Here is a 24,777-nt window from a genome sequence, read left to right as displayed (position 1 = left end):
GAAACAAGTAAAGAGCCCCTCATGATCTATGGTTGCATATCAGGCTCCTGCTCATAGAATACCGCGCCTATGCAGCCGTGTCCCACCTAAAGCAGATTGTGTTACGGTCAATTTTTTTCTTATCCCTGTCTTAGAGATTGGACATGTTCTGTGGTCAGACCATTGAATCTGTTTCCTGGAGAGCTGGGTTACAGCCAGTGGATTTACTGTTGCAGATGTGCTGAAGTTTAGGTGGAGCCCTGGATGGCGGCGTGCAGTGTCCGCTATAATGACAAATATAGTCAGATTTATATTCCATAATAATCCCTTCATAAAGTGACTGATTATCTTATGCGCCAGGGCCCTCCCCAAACTCTGCACAGCCCAAAATTGCAGAATGCCGCAGACAAGGCGCAGGTCAGGGCTGGTAGAGACATATCTGGATAATGTTTTATGCTGTAGCCAGTTAGGGGCCATTCACACTGCTCCTCTTCATTGTCCAGCCTTCTGCTCCTGCGGCTGAATGTCTGACAGACACCGGCTTCTGCTGCGGGCTTTCCTCCACTATTGGGGCTTTATCCATAAGGAGTCTTACAGGAGTTAGCGGTTTCTCCTTCCAGTGTCCTCCCACAACCTGCACCTTCCATTGGAAACAATAGAGGCAGAGTCTGGACAAAGTCTGTCGCTGTTTAGGGGCACAAATCCCTACATGTGAACGCCTCTTTATACCACTGTAAGCGCTGTATACTTTGCGCGAGAAAATCTGTGCTGGGGTCCTCGACATACGTTTCTGTTGCATACATTATGTGGTAAAGCCGCGCTCCATAGTGTAAATGGAAAGTGTCAGACTAAGGATAAATCTACCGCACTGCATAAAGCGGACATGTCTATCAGGAGATTCTGCAGAAACTGGTGTTATATTTAATGAGGTGCTGCAGCAGCTTGCACTGGGCCCACTAATGAGTTAAAACAGCGTAGGATGGAGCCTGAGAAAGAAGCTCTATTATTGTCATGTAACTAAGGGCAAGGTTTACCCAAGTCCTCCAGTCCTGCAAGAATGTGACAATGTGACCAGGAGACTCCGAGAAAGTAAAAAAACAAACAAAAAACAAACAAAAACAACCTGTGTATCTGGATCTAGATGTAAAACAACCTACAGCCGGGATATCTTCTCCACTCATGATTAGGAATTGGTTCCTAAGCTAGATCTTCCTGTCACTGAAATGTCAGTGACCATTGTGGACTGTAAGTGCCTACCATTGTCCGCTCCAGGCTTGGCAAGTGCCAGCGGAGGAGACTGACTGGGAATCACTAACTCCATTGGCTAAAAAACAAGCAAAACAACAAAACAGTTCCCTGTCGTCCCTACCAGCGGCACAATGTGGGGTATTTCGTGCCCCTGTGTGCTGGTAGGACAGGCGGAATTTTAATTAGCCATGTATTAATTTCACATGGCTTGTTCCCTTTAAGAGGGCACAGATACCTCCCCCCTGTGCGTTTTTTTCTGTCCTGTGTAAAGGATCGGACAGGTGGGGAGGACTCTGTGTCCTCCTAAAGAGAAAGAGTAAAGAAGAAAGTTTCAGGTACTTACCTGCTCAGACCTGTTCAGGTGTCTTCAATGATGCACTCTGCCCCTTTGGACTTCTGTGTCGGTCCTGCAAAGATAATAGGTAAGATTAAGGTTACCTATTTTACCCACCTCCCTCACGCGATCCTACTACCTTTCCCCGACATCCAGTCCTGCTGGGCTTCGGGAGCCGCGCGCAGCCAGCCGGCGTGTTCGCGCGGCTCCATGAGGGGAACTTCCGGTTTCGTGGAACCTTTCCTCTGCGTAGGAGGGTTCCGGCCGGTCGTTTGGTAATGTAACACCGGCAACTTCCGGTTTGGCTTTCGCCGCTCCGGGACCACGCGAACAGCAGCGTTGGACACTGGAGGTCCTCAGGAGCTTAAGGTACGTGCCAAAGTAGTTGGCTCAAAGGGGGAGCGTGACTTGAGGGGCTAGGAGTCTTATGAAGGGCAAAAGGAACGGAGCTCTTTTGACTAAGGCCACGCCCCTTCCGGATATGGGGCTGTAAAAGGAGGCAGGTTGCATCCCTCATTGCCTGCTAGTCTAATCCCTAGCTGGTTTCTGCGCTGTGGCTTGTGGTTTCCGCTTCAAAACTGCATTTATTCTACTGCAAACTCTGCTGAAGTTTGGTAAGTGGCCTGCAGAAGCTGGGTGAGTCTCCTCATATGGTTCCTTGAATGTACTCCTCTGATGTTTCATATTCCATGCTTAGGTATCGCTGAAAACTAGTTTCTATTTGTCATGTCTTCCTCTTCTACCCCCTCCGGGGATCAAGTGAGACGGAAGAAGTCTTCTAAAAGGAGACACCTGGCTTGCATTGATTGTGACGTTCCACTACCTGATGGTAGGTGCGGTTTTTTTCGTCTGCTAATTCTCCCAATGGTGGGAGTATCCTGAATGTCATTGTTTTGCCTTTAGGCTATGACTGGTCACGCTGCCAGCAATGCAGGGGACCTCTGCGGGAGGAACCCGTTACCAGTGATATGGTAGCATGGGTCAAGGAGTACATGGTGAGTACGGTTGCCGCAAAGAGGGGAAGGGTCCCCCCGGCTTCTAAGTATCCTTGTGTTTTTTGCAGGATGATTCTTTAAAGGATATCCGTACTTCACTGGCTCAGCTCACCAAGAAGCAGCGCGTGGAGAGGCGTTCTGCTTCACTGCCCTCCCTGGAGCGCCTCCAGGTGGAGGAGGTGTCCATATCATCGGACGATCAGTCCTCCTGTACCAGCAGACCAATTTTCCATCGGGAGAAGACTAATAAACTGCTGAAGGCCATCCGGTCGTGGGACCAGGTTGGCGAGGGGGAAGCCTCTGCGTCCACCTCTGGGAAACGGAGGGTTTTCCAAGTGGACGCCTCCATGGCCAGCCTAATGGAACAAGAATGGAAGCAGCCGGAGAAGGCTTACGTCACCACCAGAGCTTTCAAAGCAGTATATCCGATTGATCCCTCCCAACTGGATCGCTGGGGTCCGCCACCCAAGGTGGATTTAGCCATCTCTAAGCTTTCCCGTCGCACTGTCGTGCCCATCGATGACGGGTCAAATCTTCAGGATTTGCTTGATAGGAGAGTGGATTCAACGCTCAAGAAGGCGTATTCATCTGCTTCAGCCCAGGTGACGGTGGGCATCGCCTCAACGGAAGTAGCTGATAAGCTTCAAGCCCGGCTGGACCGCCTGGAACGGGATATCGACTCCGGGGTTAACAGGGACGACATCCTGGCATCCATGGGGGAGATCCGTCTCGCTACGGATTTCCTGAGAGAATCGGCAAGACAGCAGGTGAAGCTGGCTTCCAAGGCCATGGCCCTCAATACCGCCGCCAGGAGGCCCTTGTGGCCCCATCCTTGGCGGGCTGATGTCGCCTCCAAGTTTTCTTTGTGTTCCCTCCCCTTTCAACCTGGAAAGGTTTTCGGCCAAGGGCTGGACGATCTGATGGAGGGATTGACTGATGGTAGAGGGAGATCACTACCACAAGCAACCAGAGAAAGAAGGCCTCCCCCTTCTAGGGGTCGAGGCTCCACGTCTCAATACAGGCCTCAACAGGGAAGCCAGAGACGCCCCAGATACCGTCCGAAGGGGGCGGGTCGCGGGATCCCCAAGGAGGACCCTAAGAAGAAGGGGTTTTGAGGAGACGCCGCTCTCTGTGACCAGCTCTCCCGTAGGAGGGCGCCTTTCAAATTTCCTTGTGGCATGGCATCTTCATATTCTGGACCCATGGGTCCTTCAAGTTGTTCAGCGAGGATACGCAATAGAGTTCTCCCATCCTCCTGTGGATCGTTTCATCACTACGCGGGTTTTACCAGCCCTACAACAAAACTGCCTGGAGGCTTCCGTCGCAGAATATCTCTCAAAGGGGGCCCTGGAAAGGGTCCCTCCTCCCGAAGTGGGTCAAGGAGTTTATTCACCCGTGTTCTTGGTTCCAAAGTCCACAGGAGGGTGGCGGATGATTATAGATCTTCGGTTCCTCAACTTCTTCATAAAGAAAAAACCTTTCAGGATGGAGTCCATAGACTCAGTAACCAGTTTCCTATTGCGCGACGAGGTCATGGTCACCCTGGACCTAAAGGATGCCTACTTACATATCCCCATCTTCCCGCCACACAGGAAATATCTACGTATAACCGTTCTTGTGGCTGGTCACAGAGAGCACCTACAGTTCACTGCTCTGCCATTCGGCATATCGTCAGCTCCGTATGTATTCACCAAGATGGTCGCACCAGTTGCCGCCGCTCTCAGACTTTAAGGCCTTTTCGTGGTTCCCTACCTCGACGACTGGCTTATAAAAGCTCAGTCTACTTCAATTCTCCATCACCACCTCCAGATAGCCATCGCCTTCCTCCAGGAGTTAGGTTGGCTGATCAATTGGGAGAAGTCAGAAATAGTGCCATCCACCCGGAAGAAATTCCTGGGGTTTGTTCTGGATTCCCAGAGCATGCAGATTTTCCTATCTCGTCCAAGGCGAGCAAAAATAGAAGCTTCGGTTCGGAGCCTTCTCAGGTCCCGATGGATCACCATTCGCACCGCCATGCGGGTCCTAGGCCTGATGTCTTCTTCAGCCAAGGCGGTCCCTTGGGCTTTATGGCACTTGCGTCCCCTTCAGATGGAAGTGTTGAGAGCCTGGAACGGATCTCCACGGGGACTGCACAGGAAGATCTGCCTTTCTCCCGGTACCCGTCTTTCCCTCAGATGGTGGAGACACCTGAAAGACGGAAGGTCCTCGGTTCAACCTCGTTGGACCCTGTTGACAACAGATGCGTCCCATTCGGGATGGGGAGCCCACCTGGACGGCAGGACTGTCCAGGGTCTGTGGAGGAATCCAGAGGTAGGAACCTCCAACCTGAAGGAGCTAAAAGCAGTTTATCTGGCGCTGAAGTACTTCGCCCCCTTTCTCGAAGGGAAGGCAGTCAAGGTCCGGTCAGACAATATGACGACGGTAATATACTTGAACAAACAGGGCGGCACCAGGGTTCCAGCCCTACTGAGAGAGGCGAACTTGATCTTCACGTGGGCAGAGAAGAATCTGACCCACCTATCCGCTGTTCACATCAAGGGCTCCCTGAACATAGTAGCGGATCAGTTGAGTCGGGGTATCCCTGTATCAGGAGAATGGTCTCTCAATCAAGACATATTCCATCAGATTGTCCAAACATGGGGCCTTCCGGATGTCGACCTCATGGCAACCCGACTCAACGCCAAGGTGGAAACCTTCTGCTCTCTGTACCAGGAGGACAATGCCTTGGCAGTGGATGCCCTGTCCATCCCATGGAGGTTCAGGCTGATATACATCTTCCCTCCAGTTTCCATCATACCCAAGGTATTGATGAAAATCAGACAGGACCAAGTCTCGGGAATTGCCATAATCCCGTTCTGGCCGAAAAGGACTTGGTTTGCCCAGCTCATGTGGATGAGTCAAGGCAGGTATTGGAGGCTTCCCCCCCTCCCAGATCTGGTGACACAAGGAGAGCTGAGACACCACGATCTGAGGAGATTCAATCTGACAGCCTGGAGGTTGACCAGTCCCTATTAAGGAATAGAGGACTGTCTCAAGGCGTCCTAAGGACTTTAGCCAGCGCCAGAGCCACCTCGACCAATAAGAATTACCGTAGGATCGGTAATATTTTCCAGGCTTGGTGCACGGAACACGAAGTGGACTCCTCCGATCCCCCTGTGAGGGCGATCCTGGATTTCCTTCAGGACGGCCTAGACAGAGGGCTTGCAGCTTCTACCCTGAAGGTACATGTAGCCGCTTTGTCCGCCTATCTGGGGAGGCGGTTGTCTCAGGATCCTTTAGTGAGCACCTTTATCAAAGGGGCAACTAGGCTGAGACCAGCAGTTTCTGCTCCTGTCCACCAATGGGACCTCAGCAAGGTCCTAACGGCACTTTGTGTTGCTCCATTCGAACCTCTGGAGGAGGTGGATCTAAAGTGGCTGACCTATAAGGTATCTTTTCTCCTCGCTATCACCTCGGCAAAAAGGGTAGGGGAGCTTCAAGCACTCTCATCGGAAGCTCCTTACATTGCCTTCTTTGAAGACCGTGTTCAGTTGAGATTTCTGCCAGGATTCAGGCCGAAAGTTTCTTCTAGGGCGAATGTGAGTCAGCTCATTTGCTTGCCAACCTTTTTTCCCGTACCCACTTCCCCTGAGGAGGAGAAGTGGCATACCCTAGATTTAGTCCGGAACCTGCAGATTTACCTTCAGCGCACACGCGCTTTCAGGAGATCTGAGAACTTGTTAATAAATTATGTAGGGGGCCATAAAGGCCGCAAGGCTTCTAAGGCCACCATCTCTCGCTGGGTGAAGGAAGCAATCAAGTTGGCGTTTGTGAGTCAGAACTTACCTCCGCCGACCGTCCTAAGGGCCCATTCGACGCGGGCAGTATCGACCTCTTGGGCAGAGGTCAAGGCTCTCACCTTGGACCAGATTTGTGCAGCAGCATCCTGGTCTTCAGAATTGACTTTTGTGAAGCACTACCGACTTGATCGGTATGGCTCAGAAGCTACTGCCTTCGGGCGCACTGTATTACATTCTGCTTGTGTTTAATCTCCCACCCTTATGGGGATTACTTGCTATTTCCCCACATTGTGCCGCTGGTAGGGACGACAGGGAACAAAGGATTATGTAGATAATCTTGTTTCCCTTAGTCCTAACAGCGGCACAAGGATTCCCCCCCTATTGTTGTTTATTTTGGAATGTATGTATTATTACTTGTTATTTACGCACAGGGGGGAGGTATCTGTGCCCTCTTAAAGGGAACAAGCCATGTGAAATTAATACATGGCTAATTAAAATTCCGCCTGTCCTACCAGCACACAGGGGCACGAAATACCCCACATTGTGCCGCTGTTAGGACTAAGGGAAACAAGATTATCTACATAATCCTTTGATTCTGTCTTAACCTTCTATATCCTCCATAGGAGTTTACAATACATCTTTGTAAGTGATTCCAGTTGCCAGGTCACTATGTATACGGCTCGCTCATCTCACCAGAGATTTAGAAGACGAGTCCGAGGGCAGAAATCCTCCGGGCACTGACACAGATGGAGAATCCTTCAGATTTCTCTGTGATACTCATTTGCATAAAATAAGATCTGCATCCACAGGATCCTAGAATATATCTTCTGTGGTGTATATACACTCCACTGTCTATACTCACACACACTCTATTGTTTATATACGCACATAAACTCCACTGTGTATATGCTCACATACACTCCAGTGTGTATATACTCACATACACTCTGGGTATATACTTACATACTCTACTGTGTATATGCTCACATACACTTCGCTGTGTGTATACTCAATACACTCTACCGTGTATATATTTGCATGTTCTTTATCGTGTATATATTCACATACACTCTACTGTGTATATACTCAATACACTCCATTGTGTATATACTCACATACACTCTACTGTGTATATTCTCACATACACTTCATTGTGTGCATACTCACATACACTCTACCGTGTATATATTTGTATGTTCTTTATTGTGTATATATTCACATACACTCTACTGTGTATATACTCACATACACTCTACTGTGTGTATGCTCACATACACTCCATGGTGTATATATTCACATATTCTCTACTGTGTGTATGCTCACATACAATCTATTTTGTATATACTCACATACACTGTGTATACATTCACATACTCTACTGTGTATATACTCACATACACTCTACGGTGTGTATACTCACATTCTCTGCTGTGTATATACTCACAAATACTTTGTTGTGGATACACTCTAGCATGTTTACACTCACATAAACTCCGTTGTATACATACTCACATGTGCTTTATTTATGGTTGCACTCTCATATACTTGATTATAAAGATACTCATGAACTCTTGTGGCTATGGTCCTATACTATATGGTGATTATACTCACATGTAGTCTGATGTGGACTCACATATCGCCCATTGTATATACTTACATATATTCTATTGTGGATACATGCACATATCTTCCATTATATATACTTGGACATTTTTCATTGTATATTCTCATATATCCTATTGTGGATATACTCACATATTGTCTGGTATACTCATATATGCTATTTTGAATATGCTCATATACTCGTTAGTCTCCACCTCATAAGAACCTTTCTTCAAACCATTGCAAATGTTAAGTCCGTTTTTGTCACAAAAAAAAAAAAAAAAATAAAAGGTATTCTTAGGGCCCTGCAGGGTCATTAATGCGCTGAATCTCCATTTGAGCCACTTCAAGAAGTCTCAATAAATGGCTAAACTTCAAAGTTTCTTCTTAATCGCCATCATATCTACCAGACATATTAGTGTATTACAGGCTCTCTACTACAAAGAGTCCTATCGGAGTTCCTAGGAGTTTGTCTTCTCTTGAGAGCCATCCCAGGGTTCCTTCCTAAGGTCCCTCTTTCAAGCAGATCAGCCCGGAAGTTGCCTTGCCAGGGTCTTCCCTAAACCTTAGGGAGAGGAGTAACTAAAGTGGCATCTTTACATGTTACAGAGAACTCCTGTCCGGTTGCAGAGATCCAACAACTTCAGGAAAGCCAACATTTTACTGGCAACATTATGGCCCAAATAAGGGGGCAAAGAACAAGTAAAAGCCCCACTGGCAAGATGGTTCAGGGCTGCGGCTGAAATGTGCTACCAACTGAGTGATCTGCAATCTCCGCTAAAGTCAGAGCTCATGCCGCTCGGCCCATGTTCACATCATGGGAAGAAGTGGGACAGATTCCACTAGAACAAATGCACATGGCGGAACCGGATCCTCTTCATTCACATTTATCAAACTCTACAGACTCTATTCACGAGCAGTGTGATCCTTATTAGGCAAAGAGTGGCGGCCGGCATCCCTCCCTATTATCTCATTGCTTCTCAAATCCCTTGTGTAATTGTGCTGCCGTAGGACGTACGGGAAAGAGGAAAATTTACTCACTGAAATTTTCATTTCCCGTAGTCCGTAGGCAGCACAAGCGACCCTCCCTATTGAATGTCTATTGCTTCAAAAAAACACAATTGGGCCAGCCGACTTCCTTACCTTTATAGGAGGGGTCCTTGTTAATTGTTTAATTGGTTATTCACGATTGCTAACTAACCTGTCTCTCTGGTTGTACCTAGGGGACGAAATCCCCTTGTGTAATTGTGCTGCCTACGGACTACGGGAAATGAAAATTTCGGTGAGTAAATTTTCCTCTTTATTCATATGCTCATGAGACTGGTGCACGATACATCGTGCACCCTCTTTGCTATTGTTTCCTATGAGTGTATACAGCACAGGCTGTTGCTGATGATTCAGCTTCCTGTTTGCACACACATAGGAGATAATAGCAGAGACGAGTGCTGCTGGGAACTTCCTGTGCTGGCTGGAAGCTCATTAGCATACGAATAAAAATGGACTTATTCAGAAACCACTGAGGCAATCTACATACTAAAGGTAGGTGTGGGTTAGTCTTTCTAAAGCCTATGCAAGGATGTGATTAGTTAAAAATGACTTTTCCCAGTGATAGAGCCCCTTTAAGTTTTTTTTTTTTTAATCAATTTATCCCTATTATCTCTATAGCATTATGACATGGAAGTGTCTTCCATACATATTGTTATAGACAGTGGTCAGGATCCAGAGCCGTGGTCTCCAGCTGCGAGGACTGTCCTGCCAGCAGTAACAATACAGCACATAAATGCGGGAAATCTGTTTATTTACAGAATGATTTTATAACAAAAATAGTAAAAAAAATTCACATTATATTTCCTAGAGGAACTGAAATGACTGCAAGAGTGCAAGAGTGCCAGCATGTCCAGGCTCACCGCCAGTGAAACCTCCTCTGACAATGGTGAGGAGAATGGATATCAGGGAATGGAGGCTGTAATCTTGTCCTGCTACAACTCTGCTCTCACAGCTGAAGGTTAGTTACAATAGAACAGTGCAGACAAACCTCTGTGAGCTTAAGGGTGCATGTACACGATGTAACGCGGCACTGATTCTTGTACGATAACCCGTGTAGGGATCAGCACTGCAAAACAGAATCCCGTTGACTTCAATGGGTTCCGTTTAGCGCGCGTAACACATTGAAATCAATGGGATTCTGTTTTGTAGTGCTGTTCCTTACACGAGTTATCTTACGAGAATCAGTGCCGCATTACATCGTGTACATGCACCCTTAAGCAGCCAAGACACAGCAGAGAAGATTTTACATATACTGACACACTGAAACAAACCCTCAGCTCCAGGCCTTACAGGGATGTTCAGCCTTTCAACACGACCATGCAGCTTTATTGACAGACGATGTCCAGAGCTGAGCTGGTCCCGCTCACTACTAATGGAGGCTGCTATCAGGATTGCAGTCATGAGTTAAAGGGAATGTCACTAAGGTACTGATAGACGCTCCTTTCTCTAATCTTTATTTCCTGGTACTACAGTGGTCTTAGATAAGTATAGGACCACCAGCCCTGATCATGGCGGAGGATCTGACAAGAGGAAGGAAGGGACTAATCTAGGTTTTATTTCTCTCTGGGAACATTAGACCATTTACCAAGTGCCAGGACTGACTCTCTATATATGCACATACTGGTGGTGAAGACCAAAACCACCTTGTATATGATGTCACAGAAGGATTTGTGTGCACTGGTCGGCTACAAGAGCGATACTGAGCTGACACTTCTTGTTTTGTACTTTTTACAGAACACAAAATCCCCCAAATTCCCATGTCTGATGGTATTTACCTTCCAATCTCCTAATAGTTGTGCACATGCGCTGGAGGAAATGACAACATATCGCACACAATGACCATGGCGCAGTGGCATCAATTCTCCACACCATCATATTTCCTATGTCACAACTATCTGTCTCTAGGTGTCGGCTACATTCAGAACAAATTTATCAGGATTTCCAGACAACAAGGGTCTGGGCGTTGACTCGGCCTGCTGTGTACAACCTTTCTGCTCATAGATTTTTTGCTGTCTATTTTCTGTCTATGACCTTCGAGGCGACATCTTCCTTGAGCTGCTAACAGCAGTCAGAGATTTGCTTTACAGCTGTATATGGGAAAGGGTTACTTTGTTGGTTTTGACACCTGATCCAATTCTAGCTTTGTTTAATAGTCTTCTTAAGACATCTTAACTCTACGCGGTGGTGGTGGGTATTGGAGGGGTATAAAGCCTCTATATACATCATGGTGGGGCTCCTGATACATTGTAACATTGTACATTCAGATACATTATATCCGCTACATCTTCTAATAACTTTCTACTATACAATACTGGTGAATATATAATACAGATAATACTGTATTGTCACTCTTTAACCCTTTACATGCCCATTGTGGTAGATATGGCTGCGCAGACTCTTCCCGTATGCTGTGACTGTTCAGCTAGAGTCATACTAAAAGTCTCAGCATGCCCTGACCGCCTGTCAAACGCTCTCGGTCTTCAGAGGTCTCCATTTGAACATGGCGTCCTGGTCGTAGTCATCCTTCTCCTGCTCTTTGGCCAACTCAAGAAAAACCTGGAAAAACAGATTAAAGGTGAAGGTGAAGACGTCCAACTTAAAGGGGGTGTCCACCTTTTATCAAGTTCTATTTCCCTATAATACAATAGACATCATGGACAGTATAGGATATACAGTACCTGCTCCAGGGTGGACTGGGAGAAGCTGTACTCCTCAATGTCATGGGCTCGCTTCGCTGTATACAGAAGATACAGTGATCAGTAACATCCACTCATCAACATTATATATATATACCGCTACCTCAAGGTACCAATAGGTGCCCCTGAGAAATCAGCTTGTGCCTGTGTCCCCATGACAACACTTCCTGCTCTTACATTCTGTTCAACGATTAAGACAATCCCATCCTGTAGACACCCGGAGGTTCCTTCACTCGAGATCAGGTAGAGTCTTCATGAAATATTCGGCCTGATCATAGAGAGTGCAGGGAGATGGACTATCAGTACTAGCAGCCTCCTCTTACTGACTGAAATATATGGGGTCCTAGGAGAATCCAGCCCACCCTCAAACGATGCTCAGAACCCATGTCCACCAGCTCAGGTGCCCTCACCCCAAACTTACCCTGACCACATAGAAACTCTTCAAGGCTAAGGGCCCACATTGGGGAAAAGCTGCGGTTTTTTGAGCTAAAGACTGGAGTGAATTTAGGAGAAGGGAGAAGTATAAGCTGCAGCAGAATCTGCAACAAAAACCGCAGCTTTTCTACAATGTGGGTCCTTGGCCTAAAGAATTCCCACAGCTTGTAACACGCAGCCTCATGTATAGACCCTCAGGAGCCATTATACTACTCCTCTATACCCAGGACAGTCTGGGCAATGCTGGATTCTGGAGCCTAAGCATATTGGACTAACTTACTGCACTGGAATATTTCATTTAACCCATTTTCTGCCATAGAACACGAGGGATACATCAACCTTTTCTCTGCCATAGATCACCAGGGATTTTGACGGTAACTTCGCCATTGCCCTATAGTGTTACAGATATTACAATTGTATTCTTATCTTGCCCAAACATTAGGTCCTCTCTCCAGACCGGCTGTTCTAGGCTGTTTCTGTAGCTTCTATTTACTTCCCAGATCCTTTGCTGCAAACACTTAGAGGGAAACATTGTACACAGGAGGCTATAACCTCACCATCTCACAACTAGGGTTTTTTTTTCTTTTTTTAGTATAATTAGGGTTTTGATATAGATGTTCTGGTCACCACAGTTGCAGGCCCTCATCCCACAGACCCCACCATAAGGAGACCCTTACCTTCCTCCAGCTGAGAGAAGGCCTGAGACAAGGACTGGACGTTCTCCATAGGGATCTTGTAGACCAGCAGTGAGGAGAACCTGCAGAGCAGAAATGCACATTGTCCTCCACACTGATGTGACTGCAGGGGGCGGCTCTGTGACTGTCCTCTTCTTACCTGTCCTGTCTGTCTGCCTGCGGGAACATGCGGACCACCTCCTGGTGAATGTCCTCCACCCCATGGGAATCCTTCACCTTGATCTCCAGGAGGTAACCTTTACCAAACTTACTCTTCAGCTGCTGGATGGAGCCGATACATCTGGAGACAAAGCACAGATCGCAGATCAGACAGCAGTGTAAAGTATGGGAGTTATCATTGTAGTTATCATGGTTATGTCCTGTCTCTATGTGTACATGTAGACATATTGGATATACATATACAGTAGATTGCAGATGGGAGGTCTAGGGGGCAGCAGAGGTTCCTTATACACTAGAGACGTATATATATCACCATCCAGAGAACCTTACAAGGCTGTGACACAGTAAAGTGACTTGTACATTTATCTTATGGTTATACAAGGTTTGGCGCCTCCTTAGAATGACAGCTCAGGACTCATCCTATAGGGGGCGCTATATAAGGAGCAGCCTAGAACCTGGACCACCAGGGGAATAAACCACATGTGTAATAAGACCCCAGTGTAAGTAGTGATGGGATGTGACCCCTGATATAAGCCCCCGTCACCTGAGCTTCCCAGACACCATAATGGCGACACGGTCACACACGGCTTCTGCCTCCTCCATGTAGTGCGTTGTTAGGATGGCTCCTCTCTCCTTGTTCCGGAAAGCTGCTCGGATGGCTCTCCTGTAATATACAAGAAGCGTCTGCCACACAGAGACCACCGACCTGATAATGGGGGGCATCGGAGATCAGTCAGCCAGCAGCTGTTACCCCAACAACACATTGCCTGGGGAAAGGGGAGACCCCGGGCACTGCTTATCTAAAGGGGAATATATATAATAGGATCTGGCTGGTAAAATCTGATCCATGTTCTGCATGGTGGTGGCCCCTGGAGAGGAAGATGTAATAAGTATGGGGGCGCTGTACCATGTGACTCACCACAGTCTCTGCTGCCCTTTGGGGTCTAGACCGGTGGACGGTTCATCCAGGAGAGCGATGGTCGGGTTACCCAGCATGCTGATGGCAAAGCAAACCTAGAGGAGGAATATACAATATGAGGATTATGTCTGATCTTGTGGGCACTTAGTGCAGTCACTGCAGAAGCATTTTCAGTGGCCGCACTGTGGGTGTGGGGGCCCGGCTATACGAGTCTGTACAGTTCTTCCATATCACTATCGGTCTATACACACAGGGGGCACATACTTTTCTAGATACGCCAGCAGACAGTTTCTTGGCTGGCTTTTTTAGATGCAGTTTCAGCTCCAGCGCCTCTGACACCCTAAAGGTGAAAGACAAAAAGGAGAATAAAAAACCCCAATAGAAATGTAATAACTCCAGCCACAGCACTGACACGTTTTATGCACTCATACGGACTGGAGGATCCTTGCAGCAGTTTGTTTACCGCTTTATGGCTGTGTCTGCATCATCTTTCTTCATGCCCTTCACTGCAGCGTAGATCTCCAGATGTTCCTTCACGGTGAGAGTGGGCCACAGGGGGCTGAACTGCGGGCAGTACCCCATAAAGGCTCCATCGTCAGCCCCACTGCAGAGATTAACCTGTAGGGGGCACAAAATAGGCCTTACATCACTGCTTGTGACTATCTTCCGTTACATACTGGCATATACTCCATTCACAGCCAAAGCTGCAGTCAGAATCTATACGTACTGGGCTCACAGACACATCACCACATCAGACTATACTGGTGCCCACTGTATACACTACATTTCCCACAATTCAGCACAGCAGGACAGGGGTTGCATCCTGAGAGCTACTTACCTCCCCGGCTGTAGGTCTCAGCTCCCCGGCTAACATTAATAGAGATGTGGTCTTCCCGGCTCCGTTGGGCCCCAGTAATCCCAGAACTTCACCTAAGAAAGAAGAAACCTGATAAGAACTGATGTCAGACATGAAGGTCTCCGACCACTCCGCTCCATAGTGGACACGTCATGGATTTCAGTGGCCGCTGCAGTCTCACATATCATTGTGTATGTGGTCGCTGACTACGTATGACCTGGAGAGAACGCACCTTTTTTAACACAGAAGGACACGTGTCTGGCGGCGGCTTTTTTGATTCTTTTCCTACAACTGAACTTTCCAGTTTTCTCCTTAAATTCTCGGCGCAATCCGTCAACAATGATGGCCGGCTTCTAGAAATACAGGAAGTAAATAAAGATTATTCTGGATTTTTTTTCTGAATTTACTGTTATAGGGCACTGTAGTGTGTACTGTTATGGGGTACTGTCCTGTTATAGGGCACTGTAGTGTGTACTGTTATGGGGTACTGTCCTGTTATAGGGCACTGTAGTGTGTACTGTTATGGGGTACTGTCCTGTTATAGGGGACTGTAGGTGTACTGTTATGGGGTACTGTCCTGTTATAGGGCACTGTAGTGTGTACTGTTATGGGGTACTGTCCTGTTATAGGGGACTGTAGTGTGTACTGTTATGGGGTATTGTAGTGTGTACTGTTATGGGGTATTGTAGTGTGTACTGTTATGGGGGTACTGTCCTGTTATAGGGCACTGTAGTGTGTACTGTTATGGGGTACTGTCCTGTTATAGAGCACTGTAGTGTGTACTGTTATGGGGTACTGTCCTGTTATAGAGCACTGTAGTGTGTACTGTTATGGGGTACTGTCCTGTTATAGAGCACTGTAGTGTGTACTGTTATGGGGTACTGTCCTGTTATAGGAGACTGTAGTGTGCACTGTTATGGGGTACTGTCCTGTTATAGGGCACTGTAGTGTGTACTGTTATGGAGGGTAATGTCATTTTTATAGGACACTGTGGTTGGTACTGTTATGGTGGTTAGGACACATGGGGTCTCTTATATTTTCACGATATCTCCCTCCCACTTTTGGAAGTCACAAACAGATCTTGGCAGAAAATATGTGACAATAATGGAAAATGTGCAGCATCCTGGAGTGCTGCTATTTTCAGGGTTTGTCTCTTGTGCTTCCAGGTTATGTTTCTGTGTCCCGTCCTATGTGTTTAATGTTAAATGTGGTTATTGTGCAGCTTTTTCCTGTTTGTTTCCCCCTCGTAGTTCAAAACAAATGTCTTAGCTCAGCTTTGGCCAATCACAGGCCAGTGGGCGGGTCTGTAGGACACTACAGTCTTCCTGGCGACCGTTGAGAGACAGTCTAGACTTAGCAGTCACCCTGTCCAGTTCATGCTGAGCTGTGCAGAGGGAAGATCCAGACTGGACTTTAACGGCCGCCAGTACAACCTCTAGGAGGATTATTAATCTCCCGAGGCTCATCCAGAGACAGCCCTGAGTCAGGGATTTCATTTGTGCGTCTCTACTGAACATTTGCCAGCCATGCCAAGAGGAGCAATGGAGGATCCTGACAGGAGGAACTCATTTGGGCCTAGTCTCCAGGTAACCAGATCCCTGTCAGGACTTCTTGCCCCACTACAGCCCCCATCATCTTACATTGGGAGTGGCACTAGAGGCTAAGATTATTATTCCTGAGGCTGTAACCTCTCTGGGCAGCCTCCCATGACAAAGGCAGGGGGATTGGACTGTGAACTACTGCCCCCATCTGCAAGTTGCTGGTTCTGCTGTTTATTCCAGTTAATAAACTGTTACTTGATTTTCACTGCAACCTGGACCCCTGAGTCGTGCCTGCATTACCATCAGGGCTCTTCTGAACACCACCTCACCAGCTCAGAGAGGAGAAGCCACTGGGGAAACTACTAATACCACCACCATCCGGTAGTGCTGCACGACCCCCCTTGACTGTGTCCGGCCCTGGAGTGGAATTGGGGTGTATGTGGAGTGTGCTCAGCCTAGCAGGTGGCACAGCCAACGCCACTACTACTCCTATCCTCCGGTCTCCTCCACCGGGTTGTGGCAAATATGGCCGAGCTGCCAAGGCCTTCACTTGTATCCCCACTGAATGTAATGTGTGGCCTTCTGGTGCAGTCAGGAGCCATATTTGGGCCCCATAATGTAGTAGGCTGCTCACTGATAATTTTGATACTAACGTCTTCCACATTTGTCATGTTCTTTAGGTTTTTAACACTTTCCCTCTCAGCAAGGACATCTTCATCATCGTCCTCCAGCTCTTCTGGATTTTGTTTACACTGATGCTTCCTTTCAGAAAATCTGAAATAAAACAAGATACATCATGTGTATATCAGCGCATTAGGAGGCTGCCATACTGTGAGTGTAGTAGCGCCTTCTGGAGCAACAGCCAAGAAAATCCATTACTGATAGGGTGCGGTGGAGTAACACCCTGCAGATTCTCCTACGTAACATGGGTGTGACAGAAACCACTATAATGGCATGTCTGACCACAGGCAAGACAACAGCAGTGACCACAAGCTAAGGAAGATGGAATAGCGCCCCCCTCAGTCAACGTATTAAAGATGTTGAAAGACCTTGTGCACACTGCTGTCTCTGAATAAAACTATTATTGCACCAAAACTGTGGTGACCACCTGTAGTGTTACATAAGTATCTGATCCTAGAAGCATATGGTGGCACCAGAGATCCCACTGGACCTTATATATTACTGTGTGCATGAAGCACCAGGCAGTAAGATTGTGGAAAGTCTCTATCAACCAAAATCTCAACTTTTTTTCTCACCTGAAAATGGGATCTGTTCTTTGGCATCTTGTTCCAAAGAACCATTCCAAAAACCAGAGAACTCCCCAAAATATGAGGATGTGAATGGTTGGCTGAAATAAGAAATAAATCTAATAAATAGCCGTAGATACATCATATCCCAGAGAAAGATGAAGCCCATGTTCATCCAAAATCATTACTATGGTGTATTATACTGCGCTCACTATTCTGCTGGTACAGTCACTGTGTACATACATTACATTACTTATCCTGTATTATACTCCAGAGCTGCACTCACTATTCTGCTGGTACAGTCACTGTGTACATACATTACTTATCCTGTACTGATCCTGAGTTACATCCTGTATTATACTCCAGAGCTGCACTCACTATTCTGCTGGTGCAGTCACTGTGTACATACATTACATTACTTATCCTGTACTGATTCTGAGTTATATCCTGTATTATACTCCAGAGCTGCGCTCACTATTCTGCTGGTACAGTCACTGTGTACATACATTACTTATCCTGTACTGATTCTGAGTTACATCCTGTATTATACTCCAGAGCTGCGCTCACTATTCTGCTGGTGCAGTCACTGTGTACATACATTACATTACTTATCCTGTACTGATCCTGAGTTACATCCTGTATCCTGTTTCTTGAGTCATATTTTTAGATAGAAAATGGACTAAAATATAGACCTAAATCTTTTTGTAGAGCTAAATAGCTTAGGACTCAGACAGAGCATTTCACACAATGCACCACCACAGAGACTACAGAATGTATCAGCCAGAAATCACTGGGAGATGTTAAGGGGTCTCCTCTATCTCCTTCAGACCCCTTTGCCCCCTCCAGACTCCTCTATCCCCTCTCAGACTCTTTTGACTCCTCCAGACTGCTCTGTCCCTTTTCAGCCCCCTCTATGTCCTCCATTGTTTTCAATCCCCCCGCAGACCCTTCTGTCCACTTCCAGACACTTTGGTCCCCTTTCAGATCAATCTATCTCCATGAAGACCTCACTGTCTTCTTCAGACTCCCCTGTTTCCTTTCAGACCCCTCTGTCTCCTCCAGACTCTTCTGTCCCCTTAAAATGCCTTCTCCTTTTTTTTCCTGACATCATCTAATGTGAGAGATCCCCAGGATCTTGAGATACTTACAAATACGAGATACAAAACTGATTCCGAGATAATGATTTCACGAGAGAACAGAACCATGAAACTCTGCAAATGAGAGAAATCAAGAATGTGATTGAATTGTCCTCCGCTACACAGCAGGAGCTACTGGGCGCCATAGATGGAGAATCCCTTTTTGTTATTGGGGTTCACTAACAATAAACTGATGATGATGCGTTATGTCTCTGGGATCCCCTCATCACCTGGTATCAACACTGGAAGTGACTGCGAGTCCTGAAAGTGGGAGGAGCTTATAGAGGTTGTCCAACGAAAATATTTTTTAATTAGGCTGGGGAGGTGGGAAAAAAAAAAAAAAATCTAAAGTCATACTGACCTGTCCCAGGTGCTTCAGTGTCCTCTCAGTGATGACCAGTCCCGCTGCTCAGCTGTCTTTTTTTTTGCAGAAGTCTTTGCCGGCTGTGACGTCCCAGGTCCCTTCCTTATAACACTGAAGCTGCAGATCGGCAGGAAATGATGTCCCCAGGTCCCTTCCTTAGACCAATGAGGGCGCAGATTGGCAGGTAGTGACGTCCCCCTCTGAGGCAGCTGACTGGCAGGTAGTGACGTCCCCCACTGAGGCCGCTGACTGGCAGGTAGTGACATCCTCCACTGAGGCTGCTGACTGGCAGGTAGTGACATCCTCCACTGAGGCAGCTGACTGTCATGTAGTGACATCCTCCCCTGAGGCCGCTGACTGGCAGGTAGTGACGTCCCCCACTGAGGCCGCTGACTGGCAGGTAGTGACATCCTCCACTGAGGCTGCTGACTGGCAGGTAGTGACATCCTCCACTGAGGCAGCTGACTGTCATGTAGTGACATCCTCCCCTGAGGCCGCTGACTGGCAGGTAGTGACGTCCCCCACTGAGGCCGCTGACTGGCAGGTAGTGACGTCCCCCTCTGAGGCAGCTGACTGGCAGGTAGTGACGTCCCCCACTGAGGCCGCTGACTGGCAGGTAGTGACATCCTCCACTGAGGCAGCTGACTGTCATGTAGTGACATCCTCCCCTGAGGCAGCTGACTAGCAGGTAGTGACATCCTCCACTGAGGCTGCTGACTGTCATGTAGTGACATCCTCCACTGAGGCAGCTGACTAGCAGGTAGTGACGTCCCCCACTGAGGCCGCTGACTGGCAGGTAGTGACATCCTCCACTGAGGCTGCTGACTGTCATGTAGTGACATGCTCCCCTGAGGCAGCTGACTAGCAGGTAGTGACGTCCCCCACTGAGGCTGCTGACTGGCAGGTAGTGACATCCCCCACTGAGTCTGCTGACTGGCAGGTAGTGACGTCCCCCACTGAGGCCGCTGACTGACAGGTAGTGACATCCTCCACTGAGGCTGCTGACTGGCAGGTAGTGACATCCTCCACTGAGGCAGCTGACTGTCATGTAGTGACATCCTCCACTGAGGCAGCTGACTGGCAGGTAGTGACGTCCCCCACTGAGGCTGCTGACTGGCAGGTAGTGACGTCCCCCACTGAGTCTGCTGACTGGCAGGTAGTGACATCCCCCACTGAGGCCGCTGACTGGCAGGTAGTGACATCCTCCACTGAGGCTGCTGACTGGCAGGTAGTGACATCCTCCACTGAGGCAGCTGACTGTCATGTAGTGACATCCTCCCCTGAGGCAGCTGACTAGCAGGTAGTGACGTCCCCCACTGAGGCCGCTGACTGGCAGGTAGTGATGTCCCCAGGTCCCTTCCTTAGACTGCTGATTGGGCTCAGTGGTCACATGTGGTGGGGACTTCCACTAGAAGAGAATAATGGAGCTGCTGGTCCAGACTGCACTGGGAGGCACCAGAGCACCGGGGACAGGGGAGTATGGGTTGTTTCAAGTTTATTCTAATTGGAAAATAAAATTTTAGACTGGACATCCCCTTTAATACAAATCACTGAATTATCAGCACGAGACTCACACATCTAAAAGAAATTCTATAGCAGTTGAGGCTTGTTCAGGAACACAGCTTTTATGTACTGAAACTTGGGAAAAATATCTAGGCCTCACTCCCATGTCTTTGAAGAGAAAGGAAAGTAACTTTCATGGTATACAACTCCCGCACAATACATAATAATATGTTACCCTTATAATACTGCCATATAGTGCTCATATAATACTGCCATATAGCGTCCACATAATACTGTCATAGGGTCCAAATAATACTGCAATATAGTGTCCTGATAATACACCCATAGAGAGTTTACATAATACTGAAACATAGTGCCCACATAATATTGCCATATAGTGTCCACATAATACAGCAATATAGTACTTAGATAATACTGCCACATAGTGCCTGTATAATATTGCCATAATGACCTGTAAAAATAAAAACTGAACACAATTCATTTCACTTACCAGATGGGATAAAACTGCTCCAAAGTTTCCGAGAGGCAGAAACAACAGGAGGATAATGTATAAGCTGTAAAACTTGAACGAAAATCCAAGATAAAAGGGGATGAAGGCAATCTGTAAAAAGAAACACGATAAACCCTAAAACTACACCCCTATGACATCATAGAGCATTTACACCAGTCAAATCATAGATCAGGGTTTAGTTATATTCTTGTTTATAGTTATATTCTTGTACATAGTGTGGTACTGTGAGCTGAGGCGCGTATCTAATCCTCCAGTGTGTGGTACTGTGTTGTGAGGCGCATATCTAATCCTCCAACGTGTGGTACTGTGTAGTTAGGCACGTATCTAATACTCCGGCGTGTGGTACTGTGTGGTGAGGTGCGTATCTAATGCTCTGGCATGTGGTACTGTATGGTGAGGCGCGTATCTAATCCTCCGGCATGTGGTACTGTGCGGTGAGGCGCGTATCTAATCCTCCGGCGTGTGGTCCTGTGTGGTGAGGTGCGTATCTAATGCTCTGGCATGTGGTACTGTGTGGTGAGGCGCGTATCTAATCCTCTGGTACGTGGTACTGTGTGCTGAGGCGCGTATCTAATCCTCCAGCGTGTGGTACTATGTGCTGAGGCGAGTATCTAATCCTCCAGCGTGTGGTACTGTGTGGTGAGGTGCGTATCTAATCCTCCGGCGTGTGGTACTTTATAATGTCCCACTGTGGCCCGTCCACACAGTATTATGTCTCATGGCGGCCCCTCCACAGTGTATAATGTCCCATATTGGCCTCTGCACACTGTGCAGTATCCCATAGTGGCTCCAACAAATTTTTGAGGTTCGCATCTCATAAGCTATTATTATACTCTGGGGTCAGACCCCAGAGTAAAATAAAGGAAGGCCCTGGAATGGTGATCAAACATACAAAATAATCTTACTCACCTCTCCTGTAGTCCAGAGTGACTTCCTGTTCTATTTGGTGCTTGTGTCTGATGTCAGTTCTCGCTGATTGGGCCTCAGGAGCTATGTCAGCATCATCACACATCATGATGGCAATGTGACCCAAATCAGCAGTCGCTGATGTCAGGCAGAAGCGCCAATAAAAAAGGGGAGCCACGCAGAAGTCCATGGAGGGTGGGTACCGTTGTTTTTTTATGTTTGATCACCACCCCAGGGCCTCTGCTTATTATAGTCTTCGGTTTGAAGAGACTCCACAGTATAATAATAGCCACTATGGGATACTATACTGTGTGCAGAGGCCTATATGAGATAATATACTATTTAAAGGGGCCACTATGGGACATTATACTGTGGGGATGCCACTATTAGACACTATACTCCTGACCCTCACTCTCCTTGTCAATTCTGATAATAACTTAGCATTAGTTATAATGTAGCGGTGGAAATTGTAGAACATCTCATACCCCGATCAACACGAAGAAGAAAGACCAGCGATCTGAATGAATCTTTCCTTTTCTAAAAATGAAGGCGAATAGATAAACATAAAGAATAAAAGATGCCCCGAACAAGAGGATTTCCAGGATCTGCAAAGACAATATGGTGGAAGAGGCAAATTAGGTAAATCATTGCATAAAACATAACCATACAGAACATAGCAAAGAAGCAGTCAGCAGAGCACGGGATATGTCAGCAGAGCACAGGAGATGTCAGCAGAGCACAGGAGATGTCAGCAGAGCACGGGATATGTCAGCAGAGCACAGGAGATGTCAGCAGAGTACAGGATATGTCAGCAGAGCACAGGAGATGTCAGCAGAGTACAGGATATGTCAGCAGAGCACAGGATATGTCAGCAGTGTACAGGATATGTCATCAGTATACATGAGCTGTCATAAACCATTTTCAGAGTAGAGAAGCTGTAAAAAAAAATAGAAGAGCTGTCAGCAGACTACAGGAGTTATCAGCAGAATACAGCACTGTACAGAGGCTGTGAGTACATGAGCAATCAGCAGAGTAGCAAATATGCTAGAAGAGTACTGGATCTGTCAGCAGAGCTCAGGAACTCTCAAGAGAGTACAAGAGCCATCAGTAGAATACAGGGGCTGTCAGCAGAGGAGTCATTGCCACGGTTCAGGAGCAGTCAGCAGATTACAAGAGCTGTGAACAACAGAAGCTGTCAAGAGAGTATGAAGCCATCAGCAGTGTACATGAGCCATGAGCAGAGTACAGGAGCCCTCAGCACTGTACAGGAGCAGTCAGCAGAGTACAAATACTGTCAGCAATGTATACGAGCAGTGATCAGGGGACAGGTGCTGCCTGCAGAATACAGGGGCTATCAGAAGAGTACCGGAGCCATCAGCGGAATATAGATGTCATCAGAGCACAGGAGTGATCAGAAGAGAGTACAGGAGGTGTCAGCAGAGTACAGGATGAGCCAGGAATGAGCAGGAGTTGTCAGCACAATACAGGAACTGTAGCCAGTGGCAGAATACAGGTAATGTCAGTAAAATACAGAAACTGTCAGCAATGTATAAGAGCTGTCAGTAGGAGCCAGGAGCCACTGGTAGAATACAGGGGCTGTATCCAGAGAACAGTGCAAGTTCTTTGAGGAGAGTACAGGAGCTGTAAGAAGAGTACAAAAGCTGCCAGCAGACAACAGGATCCAGATGTAGAGTGAAAGAGCTGTCTGCAGAGTATAGCACCTGTCAACAAAGAATAGGAGCCTTCAACAGAATAAAAGAAATGTTAGCAGGAACCATCAGCAGATTACAGAAGCCATCAGCAATGTTCAGGAGCTATGAGCAGAGTATAGGAACTGTCAGCAGAACTTAGGAGATGTCAGCAGAGCTTAGGAGATATCAGCAGAGCACAAAAACCAACAGTGAAACACAGGAGCAATGAGCAGTGTATAGAAAGAAGAAAAGCTTGCGGCAAAGTACAGGGACCATCACTTGAGTACAGGAGGTGTCGGCTGAGCGCCCCATTGTACCCAGCTGGTCATCTCCCCAGCATTTACAGTTGGTCAGATCAGTTGGTCACATCCAGCAAGGTGAACAGCAGAGCGCGACTACACAAATATGAAGACTGTCACTCACCAGCAGTGTAGCCTGCAAAAAACTAAGAGTTATTTTGTAGTTGAATGCAAATAATATGGCTGTCATGATGAAAAGCAGCAGCCAGTAGAGGGCAATATCCACCAAAGCCTGACCGCACCAGTAGGCAGATGGGAAGAGGCCGGAGATCCGCAGCTGAGACCGAGCCTTGATCTGGAAGAAACAAAGATGGTTCAGTAGATCGCAAATACTGCAAGTGTGCTTCTATCCTTAAGGCTATGTTCACATGAGTGTGCTGATTCTGAGTCAGTACCAGTGTGGCTATTTTGTTTTGCAGACCTGTTGGCCCTCAATAGGAGAGTTGGGTCAGTAAAAATGGTGCAGTGTTTCTGAATAACGCTCTACTTTTTCAAGGATCATAAGTAGCAGGTAGAGCCTAAAATGCAGAAAAACTGCATGGGGAATCTTGAAGGTAAAAGCGACTAGGATTGACCTGTAATAAACGGTCTTAGTCTTATTTCCCATAATCTACTGTACCACACTTTAGTAATGCAGATCTGGATGTGACTAGTTCTAAAAATCTGTCAGATCCTGGTCTGTCGGTACAGTTGAGAAAAATTGCAAGTGGCAGCCAGAAGATGTGACTGCAGCTCTGGGTGTATCATATCCTGAGCACCAGTTACAGGTTGTCAGCCCCAGGGCTGGGTGACAGCAGAAGTGCGACTGCAGCGA

The 24,777-nt window shown here is 47.2% G+C and overlaps 1 protein-coding gene across 1 annotated transcript in view; it reads right to left on the bottom strand.

Moving 5' to 3' along the window:
- Window positions 1-10,239: 10,239 nt before the first annotated feature.
- The window catches only part of LOC142209954 (ABC-type organic anion transporter ABCA8-like), a 48,176-nt gene continuing 33,638 nt past the window's right edge, over window positions 10,240-24,777 (bottom strand). The window contains exons 24-38 of the mRNA XM_075278988.1: window positions 24,088-24,258; window positions 22,459-22,578; window positions 21,047-21,157; window positions 17,542-17,633; window positions 16,939-17,059; window positions 14,977-15,097; window positions 14,727-14,818; window positions 14,352-14,506; window positions 14,153-14,228; window positions 13,889-13,983; window positions 13,514-13,633; window positions 12,950-13,090; window positions 12,793-12,872; window positions 11,663-11,718; window positions 10,240-11,540 (exon numbers count right to left, since the gene is read on the bottom strand). Of these exons, the coding sequence (XP_075135089.1) occupies window positions 11,448-11,540; window positions 11,663-11,718; window positions 12,793-12,872; window positions 12,950-13,090; window positions 13,514-13,633; window positions 13,889-13,983; window positions 14,153-14,228; window positions 14,352-14,506; window positions 14,727-14,818; window positions 14,977-15,097; window positions 16,939-17,059; window positions 17,542-17,633; window positions 21,047-21,157; window positions 22,459-22,578; window positions 24,088-24,258 (1,644 nt within the window). The 3' untranslated portion in view covers window positions 10,240-11,447. The remainder of the gene's footprint in view (window positions 11,541-11,662; window positions 11,719-12,792; window positions 12,873-12,949; window positions 13,091-13,513; window positions 13,634-13,888; window positions 13,984-14,152; window positions 14,229-14,351; window positions 14,507-14,726; window positions 14,819-14,976; window positions 15,098-16,938; window positions 17,060-17,541; window positions 17,634-21,046; window positions 21,158-22,458; window positions 22,579-24,087; window positions 24,259-24,777) is intronic.

Source organism: Leptodactylus fuscus, chromosome 6 (assembly GCF_031893055.1).
Source record: "Leptodactylus fuscus isolate aLepFus1 chromosome 6, aLepFus1.hap2, whole genome shotgun sequence".
Lineage (NCBI taxonomy): Eukaryota > Metazoa > Chordata > Amphibia > Anura > Leptodactylidae > Leptodactylus > Leptodactylus fuscus.
Note: the sequence above shows the minus strand (reverse complement) of the source record. Positions and strands in the feature narration are given on the sequence as shown.